General features: G+C 38.6%; 1 protein-coding gene across 6 annotated transcripts in view; it reads left to right on the plus strand.

Moving 5' to 3' along the window:
• The first annotated feature begins 1,174 nt into the window (after positions 1 to 1,174).
• map7d1a (MAP7 domain containing 1a) overlaps positions 1,175 to 17,465 on the plus strand; it is a 54,785-nt gene continuing 38,494 nt past the window's right edge. For all 6 annotated transcript variants that reach the window (XM_037676145.1, XM_037676151.1, XM_037676146.1 and 3 more), the window contains exon 1: positions 1,175 to 1,538. In XM_037676145.1, coding sequence (XP_037532073.1) covers positions 1,508 to 1,538 — 31 coding nt within the window. In that variant the 5' untranslated portion in view covers positions 1,175 to 1,507. The remainder of the gene's footprint in view (positions 1,539 to 17,465) is intronic.

Raw genomic sequence — 17,465 nt, forward strand, 5'->3', positions numbered from 1 at the left:
GATGGACAGAGGTTTACCAATGTAGGAAAACTGTGACTAAAAACATGGAACAATTTCAGAAAAATGTTTCTTACATTCTTCTTTTTACTCTTCCAAAAACAGTACATTTGATGAGTTTATGTTCCATCCATCGTGAATAATATAAGACTTTATGAGATTTGCAAATGACACATATGAGGTTTGACAAATAAAGAACCTTGAATCAAATAGTTGCTTTCTATTTACATTTACATTTTACTCAAAATTACACCTTTTTTTGTTTTCCGAAACTGGGGTTATAAATTCCTCAAAGTGAAAATGTGTTTCAACTGACAAAAGTGCTAAATACTGGAACGTTACTATAGAAATTAAAGTATGAATTTGTGTTGTTTATATTTCTTTTTTTTGGTCTTTATTTGTGTTTGGTGAAAATGCACACAATCCAGTTTTTTTTTTTTTTTACGAGACTGAGCAGCTCTTCGACAAACTAAGTATGAAAATATACACATATAAAAGAAAAAAACTCACTTTTAGAAACCAAATAAATGTTTTAGTGCAATCTAACCTGAAGAGCTAAATCTAAAAAAGTTAAATCTGGTCCTCTGGACATTCAAAAACAAAACAAAGCAAAACAACAACAAAAAAAAAGTAGAAACGTTTTGTCTTTCATCCGGAAGACTTCGTCAGTCAGACAGGGATTCCCAAACGCTGTGAAATTAAGTGGTACAAATGAACTGTCAGATGAGCGTCCCAATGTCAGACTGAGGAAGTCTTTCGGATGAAAGACGAAACGTTTCTACATTTTTTTGTTGTTGTTGTTTTGCTTTGTTTTGTTTTATTTGAATGTCCAGAGGACCAGATTTAATTTTTTTTAGATTTTTTTTACCTGGATTATTGAGCATGCATCAGGATACCGAAGAGCTAAAGTTTTATGGGTGAAAGAACTAAGCACCTCGCTCGAGGGGGACGAAGTTTTCTCACATTTAAAACGTTTTAATTATCTTCATAATTAGGCTTATTTAAACGTTTAGTACGAAAACTTTTTTTATGTAATAGCAATTTATTTTCATTTTTAATTAAAAATATATATATTTGTACTTCAAAAATAATAACTATTATATGCTCCTCCCCTCCATTTTTGTAATGGTACAGTCCGATTCGGAGCGCGGTGGGATCTTCCGCCGGAGATGATCGTCAGCTGTAGAGGCGAGGCGGAGGGAGAAACTTCGCCCCCTCTTCTTTCCTGTCTTTCTGTATCCAAAATCCCCCGGATATATATATTTTTTTATTTCTATTTATCTTATCTGAAGGAGTCTCGCAGCCACGGGTGTGTCCACCAACAGTTTTACTGACGTTTTATTTGGACAAACTCGGTCGCGAGGATTTTATATTTTTGGCTCAGACAACTGGAGTGACTCGGCTAAGTTTCCCCTCGTCGAGCCTAAAGGAATGAGAGGACGAGCCCAAAGACTCACACGTCTCCTCTGAGTGAACAAAAGGACAGAAAGAGAGGGAACTGCCGCCGCAAATGGAGGAAAATACCCTTCCAGAAGCAACATGTAAGTCTTTATTCACACACTGGAATCAGTTCATTCAACGTTTGGTCGAGTCATTGACGTCACTTTTTCCGCAGCAGTTGTTTTATCTTGTCGAGACTAAGGAATGTTAGGAAGACGGTGTGGTCGAAAATTGATCCATAAATCGTGACAGTAGCGCTGCAATGTCACCCACAACCTCTACACCCCACTCTTAATGCAAAATCTAATTCCTATCATCATAAAAGGGGATTAATTCACATTCATATGGAGAACAAACACCGGAATCATCCTCTTAACATCTGATGGCTGCCTCCTGATAGGTGCAGAAAGCCTTGAAGGTTAGAAGAACACAAACTGCACTGGATGAGGTAATCTAAAGTAGTCCCATCCCCCTCCTTATGTTTGGTCCTCATGATACTCCTACAGATGGTTCTGCATCCGTTGCCTCCTCTTCGTTTCTTTCTGCACATCTACACTACCAGATGATGTTTCTCCAGATTCAGTCATGCACAGCTGCAGTCAAAAGTGTTATTTATAAAGCACTTAAAACGGCGACAAGGCCAACCAAAGTGCTGTACAGACAGAACAACAGGTAACACACAAAGCAATATACAAAATGAAGTAAATCATATATATAGACATAAAAACGATGCAGATAATGACGACTAACCAGTGTGGAGCGTACAGGATCAAAACACAGATCATCTGGTGTTGAAAGCTACTGAATAGTAGTGAGTTTTTAAACGGGACTTGAAAACCGAGAGGAAGGGGGCCTGTCTGACAAGCAGAGGTAACTCGTTCCAAAGTCTTGGTCCTGCTACAGAGAAGGCCCTGTCACCTCTGTGCTTAAGACGAGATCCTGGAACTGTGAGGAGCAACTGGTCTGCTGACCTCAGGGAACATGGTGGGACATACGGTTGTAGCAGATCGGAGAGATGGGGGGGGGCGACACTGTTCAGTGATTTGTAGACATACATGAGTATTTTGAACTGGATTCGAAAGTGAACCGGTAACCAGTGCAGTGAGGCCAAAACTGGTGTAATGTGCAGTCTTTTGCCTGTACTGGTTATAAATCGGGCTGCTGCATTCTGGACCAGTTGTAGTCGTGCAATGGAGGTCTGACTGATACCAAACAGGAGTGAATTGCAGTAATCAAGCCTAGATGTAATGAATGCATGTATTACTGTCTCCAGGTTATTTTTGGACAATATGGGCTTCAGTTTAGACAGCCGCCTCAGTTGGAAGAAGCATGATTTAACAATCATGTTTACGTGACTGTTAAGTTTCAGGGAAGGGTCCATTATCACTCCCAGATTAGTGACTCTTTGTTTTTCTGACGGGGTTAGAGCGGAGAGATCGATACAGTGGTTTGTGATCGTGTCGTTGGGAGGGAACAACATGACTTCAGATTTCTTTTCATTGAAACTTAGTTTCAGACCTCAACAAACTAAGTATGAAAATATATACATATAAAAGAAAAAAAAACTCACTTTTAGAAACCAAATAAATGTGTTAGTGCATTCTAACCTGAAGAGCTAAATCTAAAAAAGTTAAATCTGGTCCTCTGGACATTCAAAAACAAAACAAAGCAAAACAACAACAACAATAAAATTTAGAAACGTTTCATCTTTCATCCGGAAGACTTCCTCAGTCAGATAGGGATTTTGGAGTTCCTCTCCACAGCAAATCATCCTCGTCCATCTCACTCTGTCCTCACTCCAGCGACCTCCATGTCCTCTCTAACTGCATCCATATATCTCTTCTTTGGCCTTCCTCATTGTCTTTTTCTTGGCAACTGCATTTCTAACATCGTTCTACCAATATACCCACTGTCCCTCCACTGGACATGATGTCCAAACCAACTCAGTCTATCCTCTGCAATTTTATCAACCTCCCAGTTGTTCAACCTGTGCTGCACCTCTGATGATCTCTTTCCTAATCTGACACATCCTTATCAGTTCTAAGGAGAACCTCAACATCTTCATTTCTGCCACTTCCAGTTCTATCTCCTGTTTTTTTGTCAATGCCACTGTCTCCAGAACATACAACATAGCTGGGCTCACCACTGTCTTGTAAACTTTTCCTTGACCTTTGCCGCCACCCTTTTGTCACAAATCACCCATGAAACTTTTCTCCATCCACTCCATCCTGCCTGGACTCCTTTTCACCTCTTTACCACATTCCCCATTTTCCTGTACAGTGGACCCCAAGTATTTGGTAGTCCTGCACCTTTGTGACCTCTGCTCCTTGTAGCTTCACTGTTCCTCCAGCCTCCCTCTCATTCACACACATGTACTCCGTCTTACTACGACTGACTTTAATTCCTCTTCTTTCAAGTGCATACCTCCACCTCTCTAAGTTCTCTTCCACCTGCTCCCTGTTCTCACCACAGTTCACGTCATCTGCAAACATCATAGTCCATGGGGATTCCTGCCTGACCTCATCTGTTAGTCGGTCCATCACCAGATCAAACAAGAAGGGGCTCAGAACTGATGCTTGATGCATCCCACCTCCACCTTGAAGCTATCTGTCACTCCTACAGCACATCTCACCACTGTCCTGCTGTCCTCATACATGTCTTCCTGTACAAGTCTAACATACCACTCTGCCACTCCAGATTTCTTCATACAGTACCGCACCTCCTCCCTCCCTGTCGTATGCTTTTTCTAAATTCACAACAACAGAATGGAGTTCTTTCTGACCCTCTCTACACTTCTCCATCAGCATCCTCAAAGCAAAGATGGCATCTGTGGTGCTCTTTCTCTGCAAGAAGCCATACTGCTGCTCACAAATCGCCTCTCGTCTAAGTCTAGCTTCCATAACTCTCTCCCAGGTCTTCATTGTGTGACTCGTCAAAATAACTGGGTTGTCAGGCGTATTGAAAAAAATATATATATTGCACAAGAATAATTTTAAGGTAATTTATAATCTGCAAATGACTTGTTTTTAATTTGCCAGACACAGATTTATCCCATAAAATGACTTTCATTCAAAGCCAAGGGATCATACTTACAGGACTTCAGCCCATGTAGTCATTAATTACTTTAAAAAAATTTTTTTTTTTTAATATTTGATAATTTATTGAATTGCATTTGTCACAATATAAATAACTCTCTCAGTATGGTATTAAATATGCTGGTATGTACAAATTATTATTACTAATTTAGTGGGTGCTGCTTATCTTCAGGTGCACCCAACAGCCCAGAAATTACTGTACCTTCCTACCTGTCGCTCTATTTACTGCAGTAGCCCAGTCATCTGGAAGCTCTTTCTTTCCACCCAGAGCCTGTAACAGCGTTTCTGAACTTCTCACAATATTCTTCTACTGCCACCATTTGTTCATCTTCTCAGATTTTACTCTTTTTCTCTTCTACACAACAATCCATGCTGTCTGGCCACACCTTATAGCCCCTAATCTCATGGCTTTAAAGGCCTGGGCATGTTTTGTCAGAGGATAACTCTCATCCAGGTGTCAAAATACAGCTGTGCTGAGCTTGTGATGGGTTTGAGATGCCAGTGAATGCTCTGTTCATTTTGAGAGACAATCTTAGGCACATTATTTGAACATGTTCAAAAAATTGAAAAGGCTGTAAGCCTCTGCAACTCACACAACAAAAATTGAAAGTTTTTTTTAGACTATTTTACAAAAGCTGTTCGCAACTACTGTATTTTCCGTGGTACACGTCGCACCGCCGTATAATTCGCATCAGTCCAAATATGTCTAATAAAGTGGAAAAATCATAAATACGTCACTTCGCCGTATAAGTCGCATCTAGAGGAAATGGGGAAGGAGGAACGCTGCGCATTTCTTCGAAATTTAACAATATAAACACCGAAAAGAATCATTTGTTTGCTCGTCATTATAGCAAAGATGTGTCTCAGTTGAACTTTTACTTCATAAATGCACTTCAATGGTCAAATTAGCTGCATTTTGCCAGAGCGGCGCGGCAAAATGCAGCTAATTTGACAGTTGCTCCATGCATGATCCTGGAGCTGGATAAAGGTGGCAGGCTGTGGCAAGCCAATTGTGTCATTAATAGCCACTTTTACCTATTACATGACACAACGGCATGCTATACCACTTGAAGGCCATCTAATGGCTGAAAATGGTAGTGTTCTATGTTTTCAATGTCAGAATGAATGAAAACGGTCATATCTCAGCCAAAAATTGGTTTATAAATATGGGAAAAAAAATCCATAAATAAGTCACTTTGGTGTATAAGTTGTAGGGCATGCAAATTAAGCAATAATCTGTGACTTATATGTTGGAAAATACAGTAGTTACCAATAGTCACAGTTTAGTGAATTATTACCATTAGTCAGTTCAGTTTGTTGTAGTGTTAAGGTATGGCTAATGTTGAAGTCAAAGTCAGGTATTCAACTAGATTAGTCAGTTTGCCTGCATTTGTCAAACCCTTGATCTGTTTCAAGTGTTTCAGTACAAGCTTGAAAATAGGCCTTCAAGATGCTACTTCTGTTTTGAGGTGGTATTCAATATTAAAGGCCTGAGAACCCCTGAACTCGTACAAAGACCAAAGTGCTGAATAAACAGTCCACATACCGTTCCCAACCAACCCAAGATTGGCAGCAGATTCTAGACTGTGATCTCCAGTGTTGTGCTTCACATTCAGTCATAGCAAATTCTTCATCTATCCTCATTGGATATCTGCCAACCTGGTCTAGCATTTGAATCTCGTCTCGCATTGACATGCTGCCTGTTTCTGGAAATAGAAGAGGGATACACAATGTGGCCTCCTCCTTCTGACAACAAAAAACTTCCTTCCAGCTAACGGAGGGAGGGGGACGGGGTGCTCGTGAAGGGTGGTCAGCTTGTTTTGGCTTTGCATCAAGCACCAAGCTTGACGTGTTCCACCCTGTTGGTGGGATTGTCAACCAGTAGCTTACAGTCAGTGTTTAAAATGTTCTGGAAAACATGAAAACCTGAAGCTTTGTGTTGCAGTTACGTGCTCTGACTCACAGCAGGAAGACTGACGTAAGGCCTCGTTGTGTTTTGTGATGTTTGTTTTGTCAGTCATGCTCATAGAAATTGTTTAAAAGTGTTATTCAGCTTTTTTGGTGATTTTGTTGACTCAAACTCTTTGTGCATCATCTGACTCGAGGTGCAGTTTACTTTGTGATTACATCTTGAGTATTAGCCATTTAAAACACTTAAACCCAAAAAAGGTTGCTCTTGTTGAACTTTAAAGGCCTCGTGACACTGAATGTGTAATTGAAAAAGGATTTCTGCTCCTATCAGCCCTGTGTTGCTCATGTCAAACATCTTTGAGCAATAACTTGTGAAACTTTCTGAATAGATGGGATACATTTTTGTTGTTGTTTTTGAAATACAGGCACAAAATTACTCATTTTTTTCTCCTTCAGACAAAAATTCCATCCTTTATCTATATCTGTAAAAAACTTCACCCGACATTGAGGTAAATCTGCTGTCAGGATCATCTTTTTGAGATTTTTTAATCCTGCTTTTCTTCACGCAGTTTTTCTTTATTCAGAACTGTGTTTAGCTGCTAGTATAACAGTCTGCTCTTCCTGGCGATCATATTTCATCAAACTACCTGAACAATATGTCAAAAGTTCATGCTCAGTAAAGCAGGTAAAAAATCCATCAACGTTAAGTCAGGTCCTCTGGATGGTTTCTTTATGTTGAAACAGTCTGTCTTTCATCCAGAAGACTTCATCAGTCCGAGGACCCACAGTAAACTCAGTTCTATAACTAGCACACTCGTGATAAGATGGTTTCTGGTGCCCTCTCCCCCGTCGACTCCTCTGAGGCAGCCATGGCCGAAGTGGTTCAAAACATCAAAGTTCATGTTCAATAATCTTGGTAAAAAAAAAAAAAAAAAGTTAAGTCAGGTCCTCTCCATGGTTTCTTTGTGTTGAAATGTTCTGTCATTCATCTAAAAGACTTCTTCAGTCCAAGGAGCCACAACAAACTCACTCCCAGGAGCATCTCCATCAAACTGGTCGATCCACTATAGCTATATTTACATGCACAAAATTCTTTGATTGGATTGAAACGTTTACATGCGGCAGGCTTTTGTTATGAACAGAAGTACTGACATGCGCAGAGTGATAAACTCTCTTTGGAAAAAAAAAAAAAAAGCCACCGATGAAGAAGTTCGGTTTACTTCCAGGATGAACGTAAACAAACCTGAGCGCCCAAAATGGACTTGTGACAGATTTTAATGATGGTGGAGACGTTGCTGCACTCCCTGACTGAGCTCCAGGTAATACAGATCATTTTGAGCTCTTTCAAAGTTTCTAGTACAAATGTTGTAGCTCACTGACCAGTTTTGCTTCCCCGACATGCTAATATTATTAGCGTTAGCCAGGTGGAAAAGACATAGTTGCACATGCACAGTCCAGTTTTTCATAATCTGACAAAAATGAACAGGTAAAAAGGTGTGCATGTGTTTACATGCACAGCTTTCAGAGTATGAATCGGCATAAACCACCCGCCTCATTCTCATGGGATTAACCCGTCTAAAAGGTTGAATGAAAAATAAACTACCCGTCTCATTCTGATTACATATTCTTTCGGATCGAGCTGAATAAACAAAAAATAATCCGAATGGAGCGTTTACATGACACATTTTTATTTCCAATGGTTGTTTAATTTGATTTACTTATGTCCATGTAAACATAATTTATGTGAATGTGCTGCTTATGGGACTGAGTTTGTTGTGGCTCCTCGGACCAATGAAGTCTTTTGGATGATAAACGAAACGTTTCAACATAATAAAAACCATCCAGAGGACCTGACTTAACTTTGTTGGATACCTGAACATTAACTGCAAGAAGATGAGATGAACTGGGACTCTTCATTTCCAGTTCCAGTGAACAATTTTCAGGCATCATTTAGCAGCAAGAGTCGCATATATTGTGACTAAAGGTTCTGGAAATATGAAAGAGTAAGGAAATGTATGAAGCTGTTAATGAGCTTTATATGAAAATATGTTTTAAACGACAGCTTCACTGTAGTCATGTTGATGAGAACAGAAACCCCAGAGGATGGCGATGAAGGAGAGGACTGTGAAGCCCTTGTCTGTTTTGTTCAAAGGGATAATCCACCAGTTTTAGCTGTCAAGTTAGCAGTAAACAGGATCAGTCTGGATTTTTGCAGCCTCTGAAGTTTTTATGTAATGAGAAAAATTTGAAGAGCTGCGTTTTGTCTCTTGCTAAAGCAGCTGTGAGTGATCCTTTGGACCCTCCATGCTTTACTACCTGATTAGAAATCCTTGTCACAACAGGGAGGGTTGTTTTGGGGAGGAAGGTTTGTCAACAATAAATTTGATTAGAAATAAAAACGCTCATCTTCCTCAAGCTTTTAAAAAAATACATGCCTGATCCATTGTTCATTGATCCATTGGCAAGCCGACACAAGTTTGTAAATGAATACAAAATGTAATTACCGGCGAGTGGGCTGCAGCATTTATATTTCTTTTATTTTTCAGCATGAGTCTACACTTATAGATTACATTCTCAGTTAGTTTGAGTTGATTTAATCTTTGTTCTTACAAGAAAAGGTAAACCTGAGTGAATGGATGATGGGATTAAAACTAAGATTGAGTTTTTCTTCTTCACAACACTTTTTAAAAAGATAAAGAAGGAACGATTGATGTGTACATTAATGAATTGTTTCTGTAGATCTGGAACAGGGGGCTTGTTGTGCCAGTTCCCACATGTGCAGACGGGTTTCAAATCTGCTTTCAGCACATTTTTTAAAGCCAGACGTAGCCATGTAAGATCCAGCACATCAGAGTCACAGACAAGTGACTGAAGTTAGTCCAACTCCGAGGCATCAAAGTCTGTTTTTCAGTCGACCCTGCAGGTTTTAGACGCGTAGATGTTTGTAGTTGATTTCAAAGAACGCTCACACGGAGTTAAAAATGAGTCTGTGATCGAGGTTAAAACCAGGAACTACAAATTTAATGTTTGGATCATGCTGAAGTATGAAAAAGGTCCATAAGCGATTTCCGGTTGTCATCGTCTCGGACAACCAGATTTCTCCTCGAGTTGTCCGTTGGACAACCAAGTGAAGCAGACATGGATTAAAGTTTTCTGTCGCCGCAAAGGATTTCCATCATCAGTTTCAGGTTTTTATAGTTTATCATAAATAATCTGTGCAGTTCAGTTCTAGTGTTTTAGCAATGAAAGTGTGTTGTGGCTGTTTGGATGAGCTAAATTTGATTATATTTAGAACTACACTGAGATATTTGTACTATGATAAATGTAATTCAGTAAATGATCAAATATGAAAAATATATGGTATTAAATTGCTACGAAACATGAGCTGAAATCCTGTAAATATAATCACTTTGAATGAAATAATCGTTTTAGAGGAAAAAAATCTGTCAGTTTAGCAAAAAAAAAAAAACAAATAAAAAAGAAAAGTAAGATGATTCATACTCTGCAAAGGGCTTCCTGTGCTATAATTCTTTTCAAAATACATCTGGCAACCCCTCAATTTAAAACACTGAGATGACATTAAAGTGAACTACAGAAAAGTTTAGTCTTCTTACAGCTTCAACGCTTCATTAGATCACTATAATGAAAGAGTCTACTGCTCAGTAGACTGGAAATTCCAAACAGTCCACAAATGGCTGACTGAGAACATTTGTATAAAGTAAACTTTGTGTATAGTGCAATATACTTATTAAATTACATTGTTATGGAGATTTATTTTTGCCTTTTTTTTATTGTAGTGGTTACAGACAACCAAACATTTTGGTGGATAACCAGATCTCAGGAGGTTGTCTGCTGGACAACCTGAAAATGTTCTTGTCCTGCACTGCTTATGCTGTTTCTCCACTATGGGTGCAGTTGAGCTTCCTTTGTAGGGTGGACAGGGTGAGGAGCCCCGTCATCTGGGGGAGTTCACGTACAGCCACTGCTCCTTCACATCCTAAGGAGTCAGATGAGGTGGCTTGGTACAGATTAGTGGTTGGAGACTGAGAGAGTGTGATTGATTACAAACTCACAAAGAAATTGGAACTTTGAGTTTGAATAGCAACTATTCAGAATTTCAAGGTGTCCATATATATATATATTTCTCTTGCACATAAAAAAGGCCTTCAGGTATATCTGTTTGTTGAATGTAAGCCTCTTTTCACAAAAAGCAATGTCTGACGAATGTTTTAGCCCCGACTCTGTTTTTTTTTTTGCAAGTTTGATATATCACCAAATGATGCAACAATTGTTTTCCATTGTACCTGCCGAAAGAGATGGGCTAAATGTTCACACAGGCTCACTTCTGTGTTAGTGTCGAAGTTTGTCACCTCAGATTTAATGAAGGAAATGAGACGGTGTTTATAGTGAAAACATCGAAAAGGCTAGGATTGGGGTTTAGCTAGATGTCATTTCAGCCATTTTTAACTCTGCGATCTAGAACGACAAGACTTTTGTTTGCTATTGTTTCTGATGGTAACCATGGTGTTTCTCACTCTTTCATTTTCATTTATTTATTATTACTAAACCATTCAAATCCGTGTACTGCCCTAAATGGCAATTATTCATTCATAAAAACTAAAAATCTAAAGTAAACTTACAGTTGCCACGTCCAGTCTGTCTTTATTTATTGCATCAAAGCATTTTGTAGTTGAGGAAGACACTACTGAAGTGGCTTCTCTAAAGCAAATATAGTGCCTTCCATAATCCACGGACACATGAAACATGCAGGATGAGACGATATAAACGTCTGACTCTGAAGCAGTTGGCTTGTTGAAAAGCAACTAAGTTTTTCTTACCGTTAATTCATCAAGAGGCCTGTGCAACGTTCACGTGCCATTTGAAGGCATTCCTTTTTGTCTTAGTGTAAATTATTTTGTTGTGTTAGAGCCTCCCTGAACATTAGAGGGGAAGTAGGATTAGAGGGAAGTCTTGATTTGGATAATGATGCTTGTTCCTGCTGCTTCCATCAGGCCTGAAAATATCACAGACGTGACTCTGGTCTGGTCCAGTCACCAGACCAATCTGCTAATATTAGATCTGTTCCTCTTCAGCTGAAGGGCATACACTTGCAAAGTAAATGCACACTCCTTTGCACATATCTCACCATTTATACTTCATTTTGTTTGTGTGCCTTCCTATTAAAAAATGTACTATCTAAAAACAGTGCATGGTCCTGCTTTTATCCCAGAAAGTATTTTAACATCATGGCACCCACCTCCTGCATTTAGCTGATTAAAAAAACCCTACAAGGTGACTCTGTTTCCAGCAAATAAGCTCTGGGTTTTCATGTGGGGAGACAAAAATCCTCTTAATGATGGCTCTCGGGTGTAATTGTATGTTGAACAGTCGTAAAATTACTTGCCTGGGCCAGTTGCAGTTTGAGGTAATGTTGGCAAAAACAACCACATTGAAACAAAATGACCAACAGCTTGGTGAGCTCCCTCTGGAAAGGACTCACACCCAGTCTTTTAAAATATGTTGTTTTGACAAAAAGTGTCACCAGGTATGTCAAAGAACAATTATCAGAGGTACAGAATGTAGAAATGCTAATATCTACTGAATGTTTATGAGCTTAAAGCAGGCAAATATGTGTTTTTTATGGCCAGAGAATGTATGAGTAGATATTTTCTTATATTTATTAGAAATTAAATGTACATCACTTTCTACAAGTGATGCACTGATTGCTTATTTTGTTATGACTACTTAATGTTTGGTTAGGGTAAAATATTTTTATGCTGGACACATTGCAAAGTATTGTCTGCATGGATGATTAAGTGGAAAAAAGGCAATTTGTTAGTAGTGATGCACGATATTGTATTTTTGGCCGATATCCAATATGTTAAAACTTATTCGGCCGATACCGATATTTTATATACGTTCTTTGTCAGAGCATCGTCCTCTTATTTAGGCTTATTAGCTACAAAAATTGTGCAACAGCTGTAAGAGCTGGTGACATATTCAGTAACAGCCATATGATATGCATTACACTTTAACTTATATTAAATGAAAAGTGTTAAATGTTATTTATTAGCATTAGTCACCTGCAATGCTGTCTCACTTGCTTGTTCCAGGTTCCTATAGCTGCAGTGTGGAATCCTCTGCACTCCTGTGCATGAAGGACAGACTTTTTAAGTTCAAAGTTTTTGTCTATCCATTGTGCAGTAAGGCTAATCATGCTAACGGGGCTAACACGACGTCCAAATGTCTGTGGTAAAACTCACCCAACAAGTCGTGCTATCGGCTTATAGCTTCTCAATGACGTTGGAAATGACGGCTTGTAGTAGCGTTACGTTGGAAAAATATCTTCGACTGCGGACGATGTAGCGAGGCTCAACATAGTCCATAAATCTTCGGAATCCGACATCCTCACCAACGAAAAATAAAACTTCCACACCGATGACATTTTGAATTTTCCTCTCCACCGTGAGCTCGGGTAGGCGCGCGTGACATCATCACGTTGTGCTGCTGCTGCAACGTCATCACGGTGTGCTGCCGCTGCAGGCAAAAACGGCGCCTTTTATATCAGCGAGTTATTTTAATGGAATGGCCGATGTCCAATATTGAAATTTAACGTTAATATCTGCCGATACCATGCCGATAATATTGTGCATCCCTATTTGTTAGATTGTCTAGATTCTAAATGCATGGAAACAAAAACATATAATATGTTTGCTCACACTATGAGCTGCATTTTTTTTTTTCCCATATATTCTCAAATTTCCAATCAATAACTCATGTGGTATAGAAGGTAAACTGTGTGATAGACAAATAATACAGGCCTTTTATTTTCTCCAGTTTTACAAAGTGCAACATTAGTCTCTGCTGTTATACACAATTGATGAGGCAGAATGTATCAAAGTAAAAAAAAATTTAAAAAGAAAATAGTCTGTAAATATTAGCCAAGAAAACTGAAATTCGTCATTTTTTGTTTGTAACTTTTGATAATTTAATAACATTTACAACTGCTGGTTGCCTTCAAAGACGTTTCAATAGGTGCGTCTGCCACACTGATGTGAATTAAACGATTTCCACAGTCCTGCCTCCTGTGCACTCTACTCAGACACTTAACATTCAAGCAATGTGCATGTGTGGATTATTAATTAAATCAGTCATGAAAACATGAATCCAGTCAGAACCACAAGTCTTAGTCTTAGACCAAATTGCTCTTGATTTTTTTCAAAGCGTTGTTCCTCTACTCTGTAGGCTTTTATAACCATATTACTTTGAATTGAGGTCAAAGCAAAACAAAACTGCAGACTATTGCATATCTCATCCTGTTCTAAAACCACAAAAAGCTAAGAGAAAAATTAAGTGACAGAAACTACTTCCAGCCTCCAAAAGGGACGCAAAGTAAGTTTCCAGGAGCAACTAACTGGGACATTTAGCTTCCAATAATGAAATCGGCTTTTGTGACCTAAAAATTTCTCCTTGTTCTCTGATCTCATTATGAAGTTTATTTTTCTGGTGCTCGATGCAGCATTCCCAACCTGATCCAACTATATACTGTAGGTAAACTTAAACATTTGTTTGTTGGAGCATGTTTGTAGCAGATGCAGGGTCTCAGGGGAGTTGCTGCACGTTCAGATAAGAAGTGCTTTTCATCAGCATGGCGGCTTTTGGCCCACACACTGGCTCAGAGGAGAGCTGCAGCTAAATGTCCAACACAGTCATGAACCAGGTGATGACGAGATGGAAGATGCTGCAGTTAGTCACCAATACATTAGTATTCTCTGCTAGGTTGCTGTGCAGTGAAAGAATGCAGGCTTGAAAGTTCATTATCAGTATGGCTTATATATATATATATATATATATATATATATATATATATATATATATATATATATATATATATATATATATTTGAATCATCAAGGTGGAAGTAAAATGTAAATCTATAACTCTTTTTCCTTTTCCTAATCAGCTAAATTATTAGTTTAAAACAGTTCAAACTTTATTTATACAGGTTAGTCTCATTGAGCCCCGAGGACTCGTTTACAAAAGAGACCTGTTTTTAACTAAGAATGATGACAACAGTTGATGAAGACAAAACAGAGGGATCAATAAAAGTGCATCAATTTAAAAAAAAAAAGTGTTTTTTTGATTTATCATCTAAATCCTATCGAGAATCACTGTTTCCAGCTGTGATCACCACTTCAACCTTTGGTCTCGAAATACTCACACAAAGCCCAGCCTGGCCCAGAGTCCCTGCTTGATGTTTACTCTGCACTTCCTGCGTGTCTGGGCCCCTTGCCCCCTTACATCACCCTGTTCGGAGCTGGAGGGACACAACAGGGTGTGGGGGAGATGGGCTGGGGGTAAACAATGAGGTACTTTTGTCCCCCGGTCCATCCTAAATGAGATTCATCCTCATTGATAGTGTTTCCATCAGTTCCTCTTTTTGTTTAGTCTTTCTAGTTCTTTTCCAGTTTTTATTTTTTGATGTTTACGCTTTTGTTTTGCTAAATTTCCCACTACTTATCAGACTTTTTTTGCTTTTAAGCATACATTAGGTGTAGCTTGGTCAGTGTGTCCGTTTCCTCATATTAAAAGCCTTTTGTTAAATTTTTTATTTTGCCTTTGCAGTTGCTCCTTTTCAAAAAAAAAATCGTGGAAGCTCATTTTGGAAGGAAGTGAAGCTGCAGTTTTTATAAATATTACATGTCTTATCCTATATTTATACTCTGCCCTGTATTCAGGGAAGACATGAGCAGAACCCTGGATACTCGGTTAATGTTTTTTTTGTAATGGCTTGATACTGAACATTCTAAAGCTTAACTTTACAGCTTCATATATTTTATTTATAAACAGCAAATTATGCTGTTATAAGAGCCATAGTTTTTGTTTTTGTCATTTAGCGAGTCCGGTTTAGAACCACTAAAATGTTAACGATCTGAAAGATCTGATCCTACAATACCTGGAAGTTGAAGCCAGAAGTCGATGGCGTCCTCATAGGTTGTTCTATGGTGCATTTCATTTACATCTGAACTCTGCCCTCAGAAGTAGGAGTGACGTGATGTGCAAGGCGACCGCGTTCCAGTTTCCAACTAGAAGTCATAAGTCGGACAAAGACGGACGCTTGCAGCAAACCCTTTGTTGTTGTTGCACTTTCAGAGTATAAAAAATAGAAAACAAATATGCACTACACTTGAAGTACACACCTGACTGGGACGAAAGGCGAAAGATGTATTGAGCATGTTTTTCCTTTATCTTTTTGGGTGCAAAAATGACTTAATTACGTTTTGTTTGTCATTCTTATTAAAGTCAGTGGTCGCGTTGCACAATAATAAAAGTACACAGCAGATTGATGATGAAATGTTGCATATTTACTTTTTTTTCTTTTTGCTGTTGGTGGATTTGCACAGAGTTTCCTAGTCTGAATTTTGATTTGAAGGGGTGTTCCAGACACATTTTTGTACAACTGGAATGGACTACTAGTCCTTGTGTAAGTTTTAAGTCTCACCCTCTTCACTTGATGGTTCACGTAGTTCTTACTTTGCTTTTGTATGTTCAAAAATGAAGGTATTTTATGCATAAAGCAAAAGTCGTTTAGTGCTATAATTGTGTGCAAGGGAGAAGGCAGGACTTAAAACCTCCACATCACTAGTGCACAGTTTCAAAAGTTCAGTGTGACAGCTTCCGTACACTAGGTCCTGCATGGTGCTGACAGGACACGGTCAAGTTTTCCTAATCAAGTCAACGATTGGGCCATACAACGTCAGAAATGTTCTGTGAAGGACAGATCATTACAGGAAATCTGAAGGATTTTAACAGTTCCTTAAAGTAGTTTGCCCTAATTTTCTTGTTTGTGTAAAACATACTTTTTTTTGGGGTCTTACGAATAAAATGGATTTGTTTGTGATTATTTTGAGAATCCTGCAAACCCTCCTTACTTTTCTATACATTTTCATAAATCTTTCAAAAAATAGTTTTGCCTGTGTTGAGAAATGGTGGTAATTGCACCATTTAAACTGAGATCATTGTCTAAAAATAATACCACAATTCCTGCGTTGCACACTGTGCTTTAGAAACGCAAATGAACAGAAATTTCTGTCTCAAACTATTTAAACCAAAAACGATAAAACATTGTTTTTTGACCCCTGATTGGTAATGGTTCTTTCTGTGGCAAAGGTTCGACCTGCTAAAAGTTAGCTTGACACTGTTGTAGCTGTTCAGCAGAGTTGTGCAATATAAGTTTTCAATGATCCCCTGCATGCCGCTCTAAGTACATGATGCCATTGCTTGGTTCATTTCACATCTTTTAGTATTTAATGCTTATTCATTGGTTAAAAATGTTCATATCCCTTTTGTTGAAGACGTAATTAAACTGGAAGGGCTTTTATTGTCTGCAGTTATGGAAGTAATAGTCTGCTTGGAACTCGGCATATAAAGGGACTCCACTGTGGATATTTATAAATCTGCTTGAATAAAGTAATATGCTGTGAAATAGGATTTTTGCTCAACCACATTTTGTGTGGCAGAATTACCAGCTGTCCCAGTTTTAACTTGGCCCATTTAACCACAAGGTCAGTAAACTGAAGTACTAGATTTATTTTTTGTAATTCTACTTTAGTTGTTAAAAAGGGGACTTTTGGCTATGTTGCACATAGTTTTTTTTTTGTTTCTGTCCAAGCTTCCTTGTGAGGAAAGGAGGTTGTTCTAATTACCTGCTGGTTTTCAACCTTCCATTCTGCTCCCACACTGTGCTCAGACATGCATACATCCACCCACCACTGAAGGGATTCATTTACCATTTCTGCTGACTTTTACAGATCTTTTATTCCATTCTACCACTTTTACGTTTAAATGGGTTTATCTGCATGCCCCTTTTGATTGACACTTGCAGCTAGAGGCTGTACAGAGTGTTTGTGAAGGGTGATGGAGTGATGCTCAATCAACGCCAGAGATACCTGAAAACTTCTCTGACCCATTTTGTAGATTCTATTGGTTGCCAAACACTTGTTATATATGAATAAATTAAGC

This window comes from Nematolebias whitei, chromosome 5 (genome assembly GCF_014905685.2).
Source record: "Nematolebias whitei isolate Nwh7 chromosome 5, NemWhi1, whole genome shotgun sequence".
Taxonomy (NCBI): domain Eukaryota; kingdom Metazoa; phylum Chordata; class Actinopteri; order Cyprinodontiformes; family Rivulidae; genus Nematolebias; species Nematolebias whitei.